Raw genomic sequence first — 15,830 nt, forward strand, 5'->3', positions numbered from 1 at the left:
GACCAGGGATCAAACCCGAACCCATGCCCTCTGCAGTGGAAGCCCAGCATCCTAACCACTGGACTGTCAGGGAATTCCTGGTGTTCTGTAACTTAATTCAGTTTTGATGCTCTCGACCTGGAGCTAGAGTCACGCCTCACATTTAAGGGCTCAGTTACCTGAGACTGCCCCCTCCCACCACGTGGATGCCAATCACAAATCCAGATTGTTACCTGTGCTTCTGACTGTCTATAGATCAGAATTTCCCAAGACCACATCCTTGGGGTTCAATTAATTTGCTAGGGCAGCTGACAGAACTCAAGAAAGCAAATTAATTACTAGATTCCCAGTTTGTTATGAAAGGATGTAGCTTAGGAACAGCCAGACAAAAGAGATGCACAGGGAAAAGTATGCAGGAAGGGGTGGAGAGCTTTTATGCCCTCTCTGGGCATACAATCCTCCCAACACCTCCCTCCTGCACCCTGTGTTCCCCAGTCCAGAAGCTGTCTAATGCCATATTTGGGTTTTGATGGAGGCTTCATCATACAGGCATGATCGGTTAAATCAGGGGCCATTGGTGATTGAATGTAGTCTCCCCTCCCCTCCCCTCCCTGGAGGTCGGGTAGTGAGAGTGAAAATTCTAGCCCTCTGATCAGGGTCGGCTTCCCATGTAAACAGCATCTATTCTTGTTGCTCAGTCACTAAGTCATGTCCGACTCTGCGACCCCATGGACTACAGTGTTCCAGGCTTCCCAGTCCTTCACTATCTCCCAGAGTTTGCTCAAACTTTTTTCCAGTGTATTCTTTTCCAATCCATTCTCGAGGGCCTCATTAATATAAACTCAGGTGTGGTTGAAAGGGACTTATATATATATATAAAACAAATGACACCATTGTCACTCTTCTCTCTCTAATCACTGGAAATTGCAAGGCTTTTATGAACTCTGTGCCAAAAATGGTGATGAAGGCCAACATACATATTTCTTATTATAAATCACAATATTAATAATAAAGGCGAGACTGTCCTCAGGGAGTACTCAGACTCAGAGAGAGTAAAGCCCAGTACCCAGAGAGAGTAAAAAGAAGGCTGGGGGAGGAAACTGACTAGGTATTAATAGATACCACATAACTAATGTGGAGAAGGAAATAGCAACCCACTCCAGTATTCTTGCCTAGGGAATCCCATGGACAGAGGAACTTGGAGGGCTCCAGTCCATAGGGTCTCACAGAGTCAGACACGACCGCAGTGACTTAGAACACACGCATGTACGTAACTAGTGAGTGGGAGTATTCTGACCCTAGACTTTTGATCAAAGTCCTGCTGGATATCTTTCTCTTTTTTAAAAAAATTTAAGTATAATTGATTTATAATGTGCTACTGTCTACTGTACAACAGTGAATCAGTTATACATACATGTATTTAATTTTTTTTTGGATTCTTTTCTTGTATAGGTCATTGCAGAGTACTGAGAAGAGTTTCCTGTGCTATAGTAGGTCATTATTGGTTATCTATTTCATATATAGTAGGATGTATATGTCAATACCGATGTCCCAATTTATCTCTCCTCCTGCTTCCCCCCGATACCTGTAAGTTTATTTTTTAATCTGTGACTCTATTTCTGTTTTGTAAATGAGTTCATTTGTACCATTTTTTCTAGATTCCACATGTAACTGCTGGATTTCTTACACTGTTTACAATACAGCCAGGTTGCAGTTTTCTTGATGGTAAGGGCCATGTTTTAAATTTATTCACTTTAAAAATTCCATTTACCACTTTATTTATTTTTGGCTGTGGTGGGCCTTGGTTGCTGTGGTGGGACTGTCTCTAGCTGTGGCACGCGGGGGCTGCTCTGTCCTTGTGGTGCTCGGGCTTCTCATCGTGGTGGCTTCTCTTGTTGTGGAGCTCGGGCTCGAGGCGTGGGCTTCAGAAGTTGCTTTGCTTGGGCTTAGTTGCTCCGTGGCATTTGGAGTCTTCTCGAACCAGGGATCAAATCCGTTTACCCAGCTTTGGCAGGCAGATTCTTAACCACTGGACCACAAGGGAAGTCCAAGGGCCATGCCTTCGATTATTTACTCAACTAACATTATTTGCGTGTAGGTACTAAAAACATTTACATGCTTTTAGCTCAATTAATCTTCTCCATAATCCCAGAAGATAGAAACTGTTATTCTCTGTGTTTTGTAGTTGAGGAAAGTAAGGGTGAAGTAACTTAATCAAGGTCACCCGATTTAAAAATAGTGGACCTCGGGCCTGGTATATCTGTTGTTTCCCAGTTGGAATGTCTGGGAACTGAAGTCATCCTTCTTGCTCTGATCGGAGACCACTAGCAGTACAATTTATTGCTGGTGAAAGGGGAGGTGGGTAAGGCAGGGTGATGTGGAGAGAATGTGATAACAAACTTCAAAATATTTGACTTCCCAGGACTTCCCTGGTGGTCCAGTGGTTAAAAATCCACCTTCCACTGGGTTCAATCCCTGGTCAGGCAACCAAGATCCCACATGCTGCAGGGCAACTAAGCCTGTGCTCTGCAGGAAAGAGCCTGCAAAGCAAGAAAAAAAGAAAAAAAAAATTTGGCTTCCCAGCCCAACCAAGGTTTCTGAACAGCACCAAGTTTCCTTAACCTTGACTGTAAACTTTCCAAATCTTAACTTGCTATTTGCAGGTATCCCCTCCCATTTCCCACATTTTATTATTAAATAGAGAACACGGGACTGGGACTCAAGTTACACCTACACTTACTTTGGCAATTAACTTGCTGAGTTACCTTAGACAAACAATTAGACATTTAAAATGGAGGTGAAAATAGTTTTCTCCAGGGGATGTTGAGACTGGAAGAAAACTGGGCTTCCCAGGCAGTGCTAGTGGTAAGCTGCCAATGCAGAAACAAGAGACGTGGGTTCAGTCCCTGGACTGGGACGATCCCCTCGAGGAAGGAATGGCCACCCACTCCTGTGTTCTTGCCTGGAGAATCCCATGGACAAAGGAGCCTGAAGGTCCATGGCGAGTCCATGGGGTCGCAAAGAGTTGGACACGGCTGAAGTGACTTAGCACGGTCCTAAGGTTGCTAAGTAAATAAACCTCTCATGATGCAAATACAAGGTAATATTTAATAATTTGTTGTTGTTGTTTAGTCACTAAGTTGTGTCTGACTCTTTAGTGACCCCATGGACTGTAGCCTGCCAGGTTCCTCTGTCCATAGAATTTTCCAGGCAAGAATACTGGAGTGGGTTGCTATTTCCTACTTCAGGGGATCTTCCTGAATCAGGGATCGAACCTGTTCTCTCCTGCAGTGGCAGGCATTGGCAGGCGGGTTTTTTTTTTTTTTTTTACCGCTGAGGCATCAGGGAAATGATGCAGGGCTGAATTCCTTTACTTCTGAGCATCAGTTTTCCATCTGTAAGATGAAGATACTGCATACCTTACAAGGTTGTTGGGATGGTTAGAGATGGTGTATGTTAAGCCCAATGCCAAACACATGGTAGGAATCTAGTGAATGGTAACTATTATTAATAATAACTTGACAACCTGGTTTGATACTCTTGTATCACCACATTTGGCAGAACAACAAACAAGCAGTACTCACACACACAAAAAGCAACAACCACCACCATCAACTACCCAAACATCATGGTCCGCTGAACTCCCCTGAAGGTGACCACTGGCTCCCCAGGGTGCTTGAAGCCCACCAAAGGCTGTGGCAAACTGGAGGTGCAGCCAGATGGAACTCTGTTCCTCCTCTGAGGCTGGGAGTGCTTTCAATGCAGGATGATGGCTTGGTGCAAAGACTCACTGGGAAATAGCTTTGACTGCCAAGTGACAGGGGTGAGCCACACGAGATGGTAGCAGGGAAGGGGCTGAGGGGAGCTGGGAGACAATGGTCTTAACTCTGCTACAGAGTCACTTTATTCCTCCTTCTCTCTGCTTGAGAGGCCTCCAGGCCATCAGGGCTGCCCACCCGCTCCCGCTGACCTTCTTCCCTTTTAGCTTGTTTGGTGCCAGGAAGAATTTGTTTTAGTTGCTAAATGCAGAGATGGCACATTGTACTAGCGGGGCTATGGTGTATACATTCCTTGTGATGCTGCTCTCAGTATAGATGAGGGCTTTCATATGTCTGAGAAAGGAGACGCAGGACAGATTGGGATTTTTTTTTTTTTTTTTTTTTTTTTACCATGCCAGGTGACTTGTGGGATCTTAGTTCCCTGACCAGGGATTGAACCCTGGCCCTCGGTGATGAGGGTGCGGAGTCCTAACCAGGGGATTCCCTGTGAGGCAGATTTCTTTCTTGTTTTTTTCAAGTATTTATTTGGCTGTGCCGGGTCTTAGTTGCGGCACATGTGATCTTTATTTACAGACTCTCAGTTGCAGCATGTGGGATCTAGTTCCCTGACCAAGGATCAAACCCTGGTGCCCTGCACTGGGAGCGTGGAGTCTTAGCCACTAGACTATCAGGGAAGTCCCAGAGCAGATTTCTCATCCCTTTGTTTAAGTACTGAACTGACTTCTGTTTGGGTTCCGATGTCCGTGAGTCAGTTTGATCTTTTGACCACTTTTCCAAGCCACTTCCTGCCTTATGGGTATTATTCACTCCACAGATATTTACTGAGCCTTATTATGTGCCTGGCATTATTTCAGGTTGTGAATAAGACAGATGAGCTCCCTGCCCTTGTGGAGTTTACATTCTGGTGAGGAGATATGAAATTTATGTATCAATAAACAAGCTAATTTAAGATAGTGGTAGCAACCCACTCCAGTATTCTTGCCTGGAGAATCCCAGGGAGAGAGGAGCCTGGCAGGCTACAGTCCATAGGGTCACAAAGAGTCAGACATGACTGGAGCGACTGAGCACGCAAGTTTACTGAATTCATAGGGAAAATGTGATAAAATGACAGGAAGTAGGGGGTGGGATGGCTGTTTACATCATTTGAGAAAGGGACATTAAGACTGAGAACTGAATGATGAGAGGACTGTCATACTATTTGAGATAGGTCCTGAGCAGAGGGCCAGGCGCAGGTCCTGAAATGGCATGTTTGAGGAAGAGAAGGTTAGCTGCTGAGACCTGGGACACAGAGAATAAAAGGGGAGCGTGAAGCACATGAAGTTAGAAAGTAGTTCACAAAGTGGGGGTCCCCTGGATCATATTTAGCTCACATGCTGTTTTTGAGATTTCACTAAAAACAAAAATGATCCTGACTTGCAATTTCTCTTGGAAAAAACAAAACAAAACTAAACTAAACTTGGCCATGCCAGGCCTCCATTCTTAAACAACATTTGATTTCAACACAGAGCAGTTATATGCTCACTTGTCTGCTCCCAACCTCCTTTAATGAGGCTCAAGGTCAGAAGTAGGTCAAATAGTAAATATTTGAATAAGGAACTTCAGAGCTACTAATTGGACTATAAAGAAAGCTGAGTACCAAATAATTGATGCTTTTGAACTGTGGAGTTGGAGAAGACTCTTGAGAGCCCCTTGGACAGCAAGGAAATCCAGCCAATCCATCCTAAAGGAAATCAGTCCTGAATATTCATTGGAAGGACTGATGCTGAAGCTGAAACTCCAATAACTTTGACCACCTGATGGGAAGAACTGACTCACTGGAAAAGATCCTGATGCTGGGAAAAGTTAAAGGCGGGAGGAGAAGGGGACGACAGAGGATGAGATGGTTGGTTGGCATCACTGACTCAATGGACACAAGTTTGAGCAAGCTCTGGGAGTTGGTGTTGGACGGGGAGGCCTGGTGTGCTGCAGTCCATGGGGTCAAAAAGAGCTGGACACGACTGAGCGACTGAACTGAACTACAGAGCATCTTGTAGGCTGGGAAGGGCCTGGATTCTTTTTTCCCCCCAAAGTGTGATGGAAACATATAATGAAGGGTTTTAAGTGACAGAGCGACTTGATCTATTTCACTCTACTTTGTAGATAACAGATTGTGGTTGGGAGGGGGACAGCCAACAATTAATGCAAAGGCTGTTGGTGGTGGTTAGGACCAGTGGAGACAGAAAGAAGTAGACAGATTCTGGGCATATTTTAGAGGTAGAGTTGCCAGGACTTAACTAACGCCTTAGCTTTGGAAAAGCAAAGGTAATGAAGGATGCATCCCAGGAGAAAAGTCAAGCCTGGGGATATAAATTGGGAGTCATCAGTATATGGGTGATACTATTTTTTTTTTTAATTTGAAGTGTAGTTGATTTATAATGTTGTGCTAGTTTCTGCTGTACAGCAAAGTGAATCAGTTATACATGGACATATATCCACTCTTTTTAAGATTCTGTTCCCATAAGGTCGTTAGAGTGTTGAATAGAGTCCCCTGTGCTATACAGTAGCTCCTTACTATCTATTTTATATTTAGTAGCCTGTATGCGTCACTCCCAGTCTCCCAGTTTATCCCTCTTTCTCTCTTTCCCCCCTGGCAACCGTAAGTTTGTTTTCTATATCTGGCACTCTGTTTCTGTTTCACGAATAAGTTCATTTGTATCTTTTTTTTTTTAAAGATTCCACCTATAAGCAACATCACGTATTTATCTTTCTCTGACTTACTTTACTTAGTATGGTGGTCTCTAGGTCCATACATGTTGCTGCGATATGGATGCTATTTAAACACACGAGGGACTTCCCTGGTGGTACAGTGGATAAGAATCCACCTGCCATTGTAGGGGACACGGGTTCGATCCCTGGTCCGGGAAGATTCTACACGCTGCGGAGCAACTGAGCCCATGTGCACCACAGCTGCTGAAGCCATTGTGCCCCAGAGCCTGTGTTCCCCAGCAAGAGAAGCCACCCCGGTGACAAGCCCGCCCACCACAACAGTGAGTAGTCCCAGCACAGCAAAGAAGACCCGGCGCAGCCAAAAAGAAATAAATGCTTTAGAAAACCAAACCGAAACAAACCCGTGGGAATGAATGAGGTCACTGAGGGAGGAAATGTAGATAGGAAATAAAATGCAGAGTTAGAGGAATTTTGTTTTCCTGTTCAAATTTAAAGTATCTAAATTCCTGGTATCATGTGGGCTACTAGAATCTCAACATTGAAAAAGCAATCTAAGGTCATCTATCTGGCCACCATTCCTACCCACATATGTATTTTCTCAAACCCCTCTACAAAATGTTCCGCCAAGTTGGCGCATCATTGTCAAGAAGCATACTATTTCCATTAAGACCTTCCATTCATTAGAAAGTGGCTTTTCCTCCTGTCAAACTTTTACATAGATGAATATCTATCTATCTATCTATCTATCTATATCTATATATATATCTCCAAAAGGGACAGTGTTGAGAGTAAAAGAACATACTAATCATAATTATACCAAGACACCTGGGACTTTCCTGGACAAATCTGGTAACAATACCTTAGCCATCTCTGTCTCTAGATTGTCAACTGGATGACTTTGGAGCAAGTGAGTGATAGTCGCTCAGTTGTGTCCGACTCTTTGCATCCTCATGGACTATAGCCTGCCAGGTTTCTCTGTCCATGGAATTCTCCAGGCAAGAATACTGGAGTGGTTTGCCATTTTCTTCTGCAGGGGATCTTCCCGACCCAGGGATCAGAGGTCTCCTGTACTGCAGGCAAATTCTTTACCATCTGAGCCACCAGGGAAGCCTACTTTTAAGAGACATTTCTAAGTATAAAGACAGGTCAACTTAAAAAGTATCAGCAGGTACATGCTTGACTTTATCTTATAATCTATAGATAATACATTAGAATATGTAATGAACCTGTACACCTTTTCTATAGAAAGTCCCCATGTGTACACAATTATATCCATGTATGTCCATGGGATTCTCCAGGCAAGAATACTGGAGTGGGTTGCCATTTCCTTCTCCAGGGCATCTTCCCAACCCAGAGATTGAACCTGCACTTTCTGCATTGGCAGGCGGCTTCTTTACTACTGAGCCACCTGGAAAGCCCAAAAGAGGGAATTAGGGGCATTAAACTATTAGCCTAAGATCAAGTTAGCATAACTTAAATTAGCATAACTCAAGTTAGCAAATTAGTAGTAGCATGGGGCAGGGTTAGACCAGATGCTACTAGTTGAAATACTTTCATTGCTTTATTTATAAATTTCAGTTTATAAACCCCTGTAACATGCATGCGTCATTAGACTTTCACTACACTCTGCCAGGTATCATGATCATTTCCTAGTACAGCAAACTAAGTTTCAGAGAGGCCACTTACCCAAGATCACCAGATGTTAAAAAGTAGAGGGTGGGGCTAACTCTGTTCAGCATCCTGTGGTAGATCATAATGGAACAGAATATGAGAATAAATATATATAACTGAATCACTTTGCTGTACAATAGAAATTAACACAACATTGTAGATCCACTATACTTCAATAAAAGAAAAAGTAGAGTGGGAACTTGAATTTGTCTTTTGTTTTCTCTTGACAGGTCCTGTGTTCCTTCCATTACTCCATACTAATCTACTGAGTGCTACATTAAAAGTTTTAGGCCTAAATTATACTTTTCCGCACAGTTTTCACTCCATAGCATCTAATTTTGTTCCCTGGTGTGTAAAAAGTAGTCATTACCTATCATTAAATGAGATATATGTGAAAGTATTTTATAAATCGTAAGGCACTGGACAAATAAACATTTGAAGCCTAGTTTGGAGATTGGCAATTTTTTCTTTCCCTCCAAGTTAGGGGGAATACATTCAGTTGATAAGTGAAAAGGGTGAGAGGTGTACAGAGCAGTACTTACAATCATTCTAACACAGGCATGCCTCATTTTATTGCACTTTGTAGTACTGCTTTTGTTTTCACAAATTGAAGGTTTGTGGCAACTTTGCATTGAACTAGTCTATTGGTGTCATTTTTCCAACAGCATTTGCTCATTTTGTGTCCGTGTCACATTTTGATAATTCCCACAATATTTCAAACTTTTCCCACATTGTATTTGTTCAGTTCAATCGTGTCCGACTCTTTGCGACACCATGAACTGCAGCACACCAGGCCTCCCTGTCCATCACCAACTCTGGAGTTCACCCAAACCCATGTCCATTGAGTTGGTGATGCCATCCGACCATCTGATCCTCTGTCATCCCCTTCTCCTCCCGCCTTCACTACCTCCCAGCATCAGGGTCTTTTCAAATGAGTCAGCTCTTTGCATCAGGTGGCCAAAGTATTGGAGTTTCAGCTTCAACATCAGTCCTTCCAAGGAACACCCGGACCGATCTCCTTTAGGATGGACTAGTTGGATCTCCTTGCATTCCAAGGGACTCTCAAGAGTCTTCTCCAACACCACAGTTCAAAAGCATCAATTCTTTGGTGCTCAGCTTTCCTTTATAGTCCAACTCTCACATCCATACATGACCATTGTTATGGTCATCTATAATCAGTGATCTTTGAGGTTACTACTGTGGTCACTGAAGGCTCAGATGATGGTTAGCATATTCTACAAGAATTTTTAAATTAAGATATGTATCAATACTTTTTTTCAAGACATAATGTTATTACACACTTGATAGACTACAGTAACTTTATGTATTGGGAAATCAAAAAATTTGTGTGACTTGCTTTATTGTTTATCACGGTGGTGTGGAATGGAACTTGCAACGTCTTTGAGGTGTGTCTGTAAATGTTGGATGCATTAGTGTGTGTGCCCGTGTGCATGCTCAGTTGTGTCCATCTCTTTTGTGACCCCATGGACTGTAGCCTGCCAGGCTCCTCTCTCTATAGGATTTTCCAGGCAGGAATACTGGAGTGCGTTGCCATATCCTCCTCCAGGGAATCTTCCTGACCTAGGGACTGAAATGTCTCTTGTATCTCTTGCATTGACAGGTGGATTCTTTACCACTGCACCAACTGGGAAGCCCTGGCTGCATTAGGGGAAAAGTGAAAGTGAAGTCGCTGTCGTGTCCAACTCTTGGCGACCCCATGGACTGTAGCCCACCAGGCTCCTCCATCCATGGGATTCTCCAGGCAAGAGTACTGGAGTGGGTTGCCATTTCCTTTTCCAGGGGATCTTCCTGACCCAGGGATCGAACCCAGGTCTCCCGCATTGTAGGTAGACACTTTACCATCTGAGCCACCAGGGAAGTCTTTAGGGGGAAGTTTCTAAAAAGACAACATGACAAGACATCTTTGGGAACAATTCTTAGAATTTGGGAACATGGTTGGTATTTGCAGTCTAATGCAAAACCTGTTTCATATAGCTCTAAGAGGTATAAAGAAGCTCTCCAAGGCATGGAGGATCAAGAAGGATTCAACAACTCCTGTTGCTGTCTACATCAATCTCAGATTTAACAAGAATTCACTGGCTTTTGATCAAGGACCCATTACTCATGCTCTGAGTTTTGAGAGCTTTTGGGTCCTCCTAAAAACCCAGTGGGGGGTTTACATGCTTGGCACTCCTTAAGCTCTTCTTCAACTGTTACAGTAAAGGACTCAATAACCTTAAGGCTACTCAACTGTTGACTTAGTGAAAGTGCCAGCTCCTTAGAGAACAGCACTCAAGGCCCTCCTTGGTTTGTAACCTACCTTTGCAATTGCCCCTCCCTTTGCAATTCCTGTTGTCAGGAATGAACACTGTTCCAGTTAAATTAAGCTGCTCACTACCTCCTGAGGATGTTCTACTTTCCATCTGGATACCTTTATTTTTCTGGCTGTTTGGTGCAACATGTGGGATCTTAGTTCCCTGACCAGGGATCCAGCCCATGCCCCATGTGAAAACTAATTTCACATTCTTTTTACTGTTTCATGTAGGTACTAGAAAATTTAATATATGTATGTGGCTTGCATTTTATATATGTGTATGCTCAGACGCTGCTGTATATGACTTTGAGACCCCAGTACTACAGCCCGCCAGGCTCCTCAGTCTGTGGAATTCTCCAGGCAAGAATACTGGAGTGAGTTGCCATTTCCTTCTCCAGATTTACCTGACCCAGGGATCGATCCCACATATCCTGCACTGCATGCAGATTCTTTACTGCTGAGCCACTGATTTTTAATTAAGAATACGTTTTTTTAAAAGATTTCTTTTGATGTGGACCATTTAAAAAGTCTTTATTGAATTTGTTACAAGATTGCTTATGTTTTGGTTTATTGTCTGCAAGGCATGTGGGGTCTTAGCTCCCTGAGCAGGGATCAAACATGCACCCCTGTATTGGAAGGCCAAGTCTTAACCCCTGGACCACCAGGGAAGTCCCTTGAATTAGTTTTAATATACAGCGCCCCTCTAGATCATTAGCCCACTCTCTTAGGCCCGTGTAGAAGTGAGCCCACCCTTCAAGCCCCACCTTGTACTGTCTCACATCCTGAAATAATATGATAAATGATAAAAAAATTCTAAGTCTGGGTTCATATATTTGATGCAGACATACCCTTTACATTATCAAACTGAAGTTACTGTCAGATCAGCGGGACACATCAGGAAAGCAAAGCCTTTTTGCCAAAGGCATAGGACAATTAAAATGCTCTGGAAGCATTTAGATAACTTCTTACAGGCACCCATACTAGAAAAACTCCAAACCCCTGAATTCCATCTGTATTTCTATTGTTCTTCACTTCTAGTCACTAAGATGTTAGCTCTTCCTATGAAATTCTTTAATTCTATTACCTTTTTTTCAGTACATACCTAGTTAGTCTTAGTTGCTTTGCTTTTAAAGTCTAGTTTCCAAGTAGTTTCCCAGCTTCCTGCCCCCTACCCATGTTCATTCCATTCTATATACTGCAACTAAAATAATCTTCCGTATTTTCTGCAGATGTAACTCTTGGCTTGAAAACTTTCTTTTTGCCCAGTGTCTGTAGGAAGAATTCTTTTGTTCAACATTCAAGGCTTTTTCATACCTTAACCCTGGACCTAAAACCTGGGCTTCAGGGAAATCAGACTGAGCTTATGTAAATCACTTAGAACTCTGCCTGGCTTATACTGAAAGAAAGTCTTAGCTATTACCTCCTTCTTACAACTGATAGAACCTGTTAACTCTGAACCCTAATTTACCACAATATTTAACAATAAAATCTAAGATTAGGTGGAATATACATAAAACATAGTATTTCTGTTATGCGACAGTAAACTTGTGGGATTTGTCATTTAAAGAAATAAAAGGCTGGGAAAATGTAAATGTGTTCTGGATTTAGCACAGTGGTGCCCGAATTTTAGCCTTATTAGAATAATGGGAAGCTTGCTTTTTTTTTGGCCAAGCCTCACAGCTTTCCCGGATCTTAGTTTCCTGATTAGGGTACCAGAGATTGAACCAGCGCCGGTTGCAGTGGAAGTGCAGACCCCTGACCACTGGACCATTTGGGAATTCTCACAGAAGCTGGGAAGCTATCAAAACTAATACAGGTGTCTGAGCCCCACTCTAGCTTTACTGAATCTCTTCAATGGTAGGGGCACATGAATTTTAAAAAAAGCTTCACACATGATTCACGTACACTTTTTAAAAAACTTTGCATGAAATTTTCATGTGCACCTACAACCAAGAATTACTGGTTTAATACAGAAACTCTGGATTAAGGTAGTTGATCATGCTTGGCATGTATTTTTCACTATGTTCTCTTGGAACATGGTTTTATAAAACAGAGAACTAATTAGTTCTGAATAACTTGTTATTCATGAGCAGTGTTCTTAAAAACAACAAAATAACCTTGAATTTGATTTAGGGAGTTGGAAAAGAACAAGTCATATATACCGCAAACGCCACACTTGGTTTTCATTTAAATGCTTGTCTGTTAGTCTGACTTCTATTAATTTATAAATTTCAAACCAGAATTCTTAAGTAAATATATATTTAGTATGTACAACATTTACAGTTTTTACAACCCAAACTTTAGCTATATAAGTGTGTGAAAAAACTGGCATTTAAGTATGTAATACTTCAAAAACACCTCTACCTCAAAAATATTTTACACCAATTTTCCAAAGTGGTCTCTTCGCAGGCTCATTGTATCTCAACAATCCAGTTAGGTTACCAAGTCTCTAAGCATGGAGTAAAGGGTACTGTACTGAGACAGCACTTTCTACACAACAGTACAAAATCGTGGGTCTCTGAAACCCTATAACAAAGCTCCCTTCACTCTCCAATCCTGAGACAATAAATCCTGTAGTTCCCCCTCGTCATCGCTGTCAACATTCTCCTCTTCCTTTTTCTGCAGTTCTTTTATGGTCAGAACCTCTTTAAGCTTATTTTTTATTTCATCCTGGCGATTCCGCAGCTTCTCCACTCGACGGTAACACTCAATCTGCTCATCGATCTCCCCAATCTGTCGGTCCAACCGTCCCTCCTCATCCTCTTCGGCAACTATGGCTTCGGAAATAGTGTTGACCTGTCTCATAGCTTTTTGAAATTCGTCCCATTCTTTGTCCATCTGGTCCTTTGGGGCATCAACCTTTCGTACCCTCGCATCTATCTCAGGGTCGTCAAAAAACCCTTCCGGTAATGCTTCCGCAGTGTTTTCTCTCCTTTCCACTACTTTTTCATGTATTTCTGCTTTCTCAATTGACCCGGAATGAGGGATTAAAGGGGCCTTGGGAGGATTTGTATCCGAGAAATTGCTTGGCAGCCTACTACCAGTTGCCTCCCGCGAGGAAGAGAGTGAGTGTTCCTTGCTCTGTGAATTGGACGGCTGCTTACAGGCATCCCCCTTCTTCCCTTCTCCTCTTCCTCCTCCCTCCTCCTCTTCCTCGTCCTCCTCGTCATCATAATCAGGGAGTAAACCGAGTCCCGAAGCCTTACCGACGGTCGCCCTAGTGGACTCCTTCCCGGCTTTGTCAAAGTTGGTGGGCAAAGCGGACGTGGAGGGCTGTACCTGAGGAACCAGGGAGGCCTTCGCTCTTTTGGCATCTTGGCTCTCAGAGTCCGGCGCCTTCCTCTTGGTGGACTGAGGCACTGCGGTGGCGGACGGGCCCTGGGCTGCTTCCTTCGCGCCTTTCAGCTCGGCCACTTTCTCTCGGTGCTGCTTTCCCAGGACGTGAGTCTGCCACAGGAGCTCGCTCTTAACCGGAGTGTTACACAGGGCACAACTCAGCTGCCCCAAGCGGTTGTACTTCGCGAATGGAGATTCTATCCGTTTCCGGTTGGTGCTCAGACGCTGTTTCTCCTTCATCAACCGCCTCAGTTCGTCCTGATTCACCACTCGCTTCCCCGCGGCAGGCCGAGCTGAGGCGGACGACGCCATCTTTGCGATCCGACCGGAGGCGATCCTTGCTTCCGTCCCGGCGACACCTGATGACGTGACTTCCGGTCCAGACGCGGATTGGCTGAGGCTCCGGGACGTGAGCGGTGGCGCCCAGATTTCCTTTAGTAACGTATATCCCTTCAGTAACAGGCGATTTTTGCCTGTAGGGTCGCTTCACCGATATTCTGTTCATGGCTGCGATAAAGGCCATAAACTCCAAGGCTGAGGTGGCACGAGCCCAGGCGGCCTTGGCCGTCAATATATGCGCCGCCCGAGGGCTGCAGGATGTGTTGCGGACCAACTTGGGTCCCAAGGGCACCATGAAAATGTGAGACGGCCGTTGGAGCGGCGGTTAGGGCATCGGGGTTTGTTGGGCGTCGGGGCGCCCTGTGAGGCAGAGGTTCCGCAGTTTGGAGCGATGTGGACGCATTTGTGGGCCTGCTTTCCCTCGTTTTCATTCCTGCCCTGAGTTCATCTCCTGCCTGGTTGAGGAGGAGAAATGCTCCCCGAAGAAAGGGCTCACGAGTGAAGCGGCGACCACCCCCCGCCCCCACCCCCAACTTCTTGTTTAGGTTCATATGCAGTTAAAAGTTCATTCTGTGTCTGGAATGAAACATAAGCTCTCTAGCTCTCTTGCCTTTAAAGAGTTTGGGTTTTGTTTGGCAGTGTGCTGTAGTGGAGAGGGCTCGGGCTCTGGAGCTTGGCAGGCTTGGGTTCAAATCCAAGTTCTCCTTTAGATTTTAGGTCCTTAGGCAAGTTGAAAGCTCTGTGCATACGGTTCATCATTTCTGTTCATCCTTTAGCATGTATTTATTTAGGACCATTATTTGCTTTAGAAGAGAGTGGGGATGGGAAAAAGACTTCCCTGGCTGTCTGCTGGTTAAGACTCCCGGCTTCCACTGCAGGGGGAGCGGTTAGATCCCTGGTGGGGGAACTAAAAGATCCGTCACGCCACGTGGTGTGACCAGGAAAAAAAGAGTGAGGGGAAGAGACTAGTGAGGGCAATGATGAAGTGTAAGAGGAGAGATACAGTCTCAGAAGAATGAGCAGAGTAATTAATATTAACAGTAAAAGAGGGCACTGATTATTTCTAGTTGGGATGCTGGGAATATAGAGATGACCAAGCTACAGTTTCTGTTCTTAAGGAGTTCTGGTAGAGATGAATGTGCTAATGGTTTTATATATATATATATATATATATATATATATATATATATATATATATATAGCATATATTGTACTGAGGAAAGGGATTATAACTGATGACAGAAGGGAGAAAGGAAAGCTTCTCAAATAATAGAATTTTTCCTCAATCTTGAAAGAGGATTAGAGTTCACCAGTTAGAGAAGGGAGTAAAGGCCGTCTAGGTAGAATAACTTCAGGACCAAGAAAGCCCAATGGTATAAATCCAACAGAAACGAAATCAAACATGATTTATTAAGGGAACCACACGATTTTCCCACAAGATCTCACTTGGTAGAAGAAGTAGAAAGGAATAGACATTCCCCAAATTGGGAAAGGTAAACTATGTCATTGTAAAATAGCTTGGATTTTACCTTGAAGGTGATGGAGAACATGAAAATTGTGGAAGGAATTTTTTTTTTTTCAGGTAACTTACTGAATCACATTGTCTTTTAGAAAGATAAATGCAGTGTGGAGGGTAGATTCCAATTCAGAAATAGCAGGATGCTAAGTAGTCCAGATTAGAGATGATGATGACAGTGGAAATGACA

The 15,830-nt window shown here is 43.6% G+C and overlaps 2 protein-coding genes and 1 long non-coding RNA gene across 6 annotated transcripts in view; 2 read left to right on the forward strand and 1 right to left on the reverse strand.

The window, feature by feature from the left end:
* The first annotated feature begins 1,637 nt into the window (after positions 1-1,637).
* On the forward strand, positions 1,638-8,580 carry LOC138447235 (uncharacterized). The gene is made up of 2 exons (XR_011259746.1): positions 1,638-1,704; positions 8,366-8,580. It is a non-coding gene; the product is annotated as an uncharacterized lncRNA (long non-coding RNA).
* Positions 8,581-12,691: 4,111 nt separating this feature from the next.
* On the reverse strand, positions 12,692-14,155 carry ZNF830 (zinc finger protein 830). Its single transcript, XM_069602860.1, has one exon. The coding sequence runs from the start codon at positions 14,095-14,097 to the stop codon at positions 12,976-12,978; it is 1,122 nt and encodes a 373-aa protein (XP_069458961.1). The 5' UTR covers positions 14,098-14,155; the 3' UTR covers positions 12,692-12,975.
* CCT6B (chaperonin containing TCP1 subunit 6B) overlaps positions 14,155-15,830 on the forward strand; it is a 35,227-nt gene continuing 33,551 nt past the window's right edge. For 2 of the 4 annotated variants that reach the window (XM_069602855.1, XM_069602858.1), the window contains exon 1: positions 14,155-14,425. In XM_069602855.1, coding sequence (XP_069458956.1) covers positions 14,289-14,425 — 137 coding nt within the window. In that variant the 5' untranslated portion in view covers positions 14,155-14,288. The remainder of the gene's footprint in view (positions 14,426-15,830) is intronic. The other 2 variants (XM_069602857.1, XM_069602859.1) reach the window with 1 other exon arrangement.

This window comes from Ovis canadensis, chromosome 11 (assembly GCF_042477335.2).
Source record: "Ovis canadensis isolate MfBH-ARS-UI-01 breed Bighorn chromosome 11, ARS-UI_OviCan_v2, whole genome shotgun sequence".
NCBI classification, from domain to species: Eukaryota; Metazoa; Chordata; class Mammalia; order Artiodactyla; family Bovidae; genus Ovis; species Ovis canadensis.

Excerpts from the sequence above, each read along its gene's own strand:
- ZNF830 (XM_069602860.1), bottom strand. The coding sequence starts at position 14,097 with ATGGCGTCGTCCGCCTCAGCTCGGCCTGCCGCGGGGAAGCGAGTGGTG.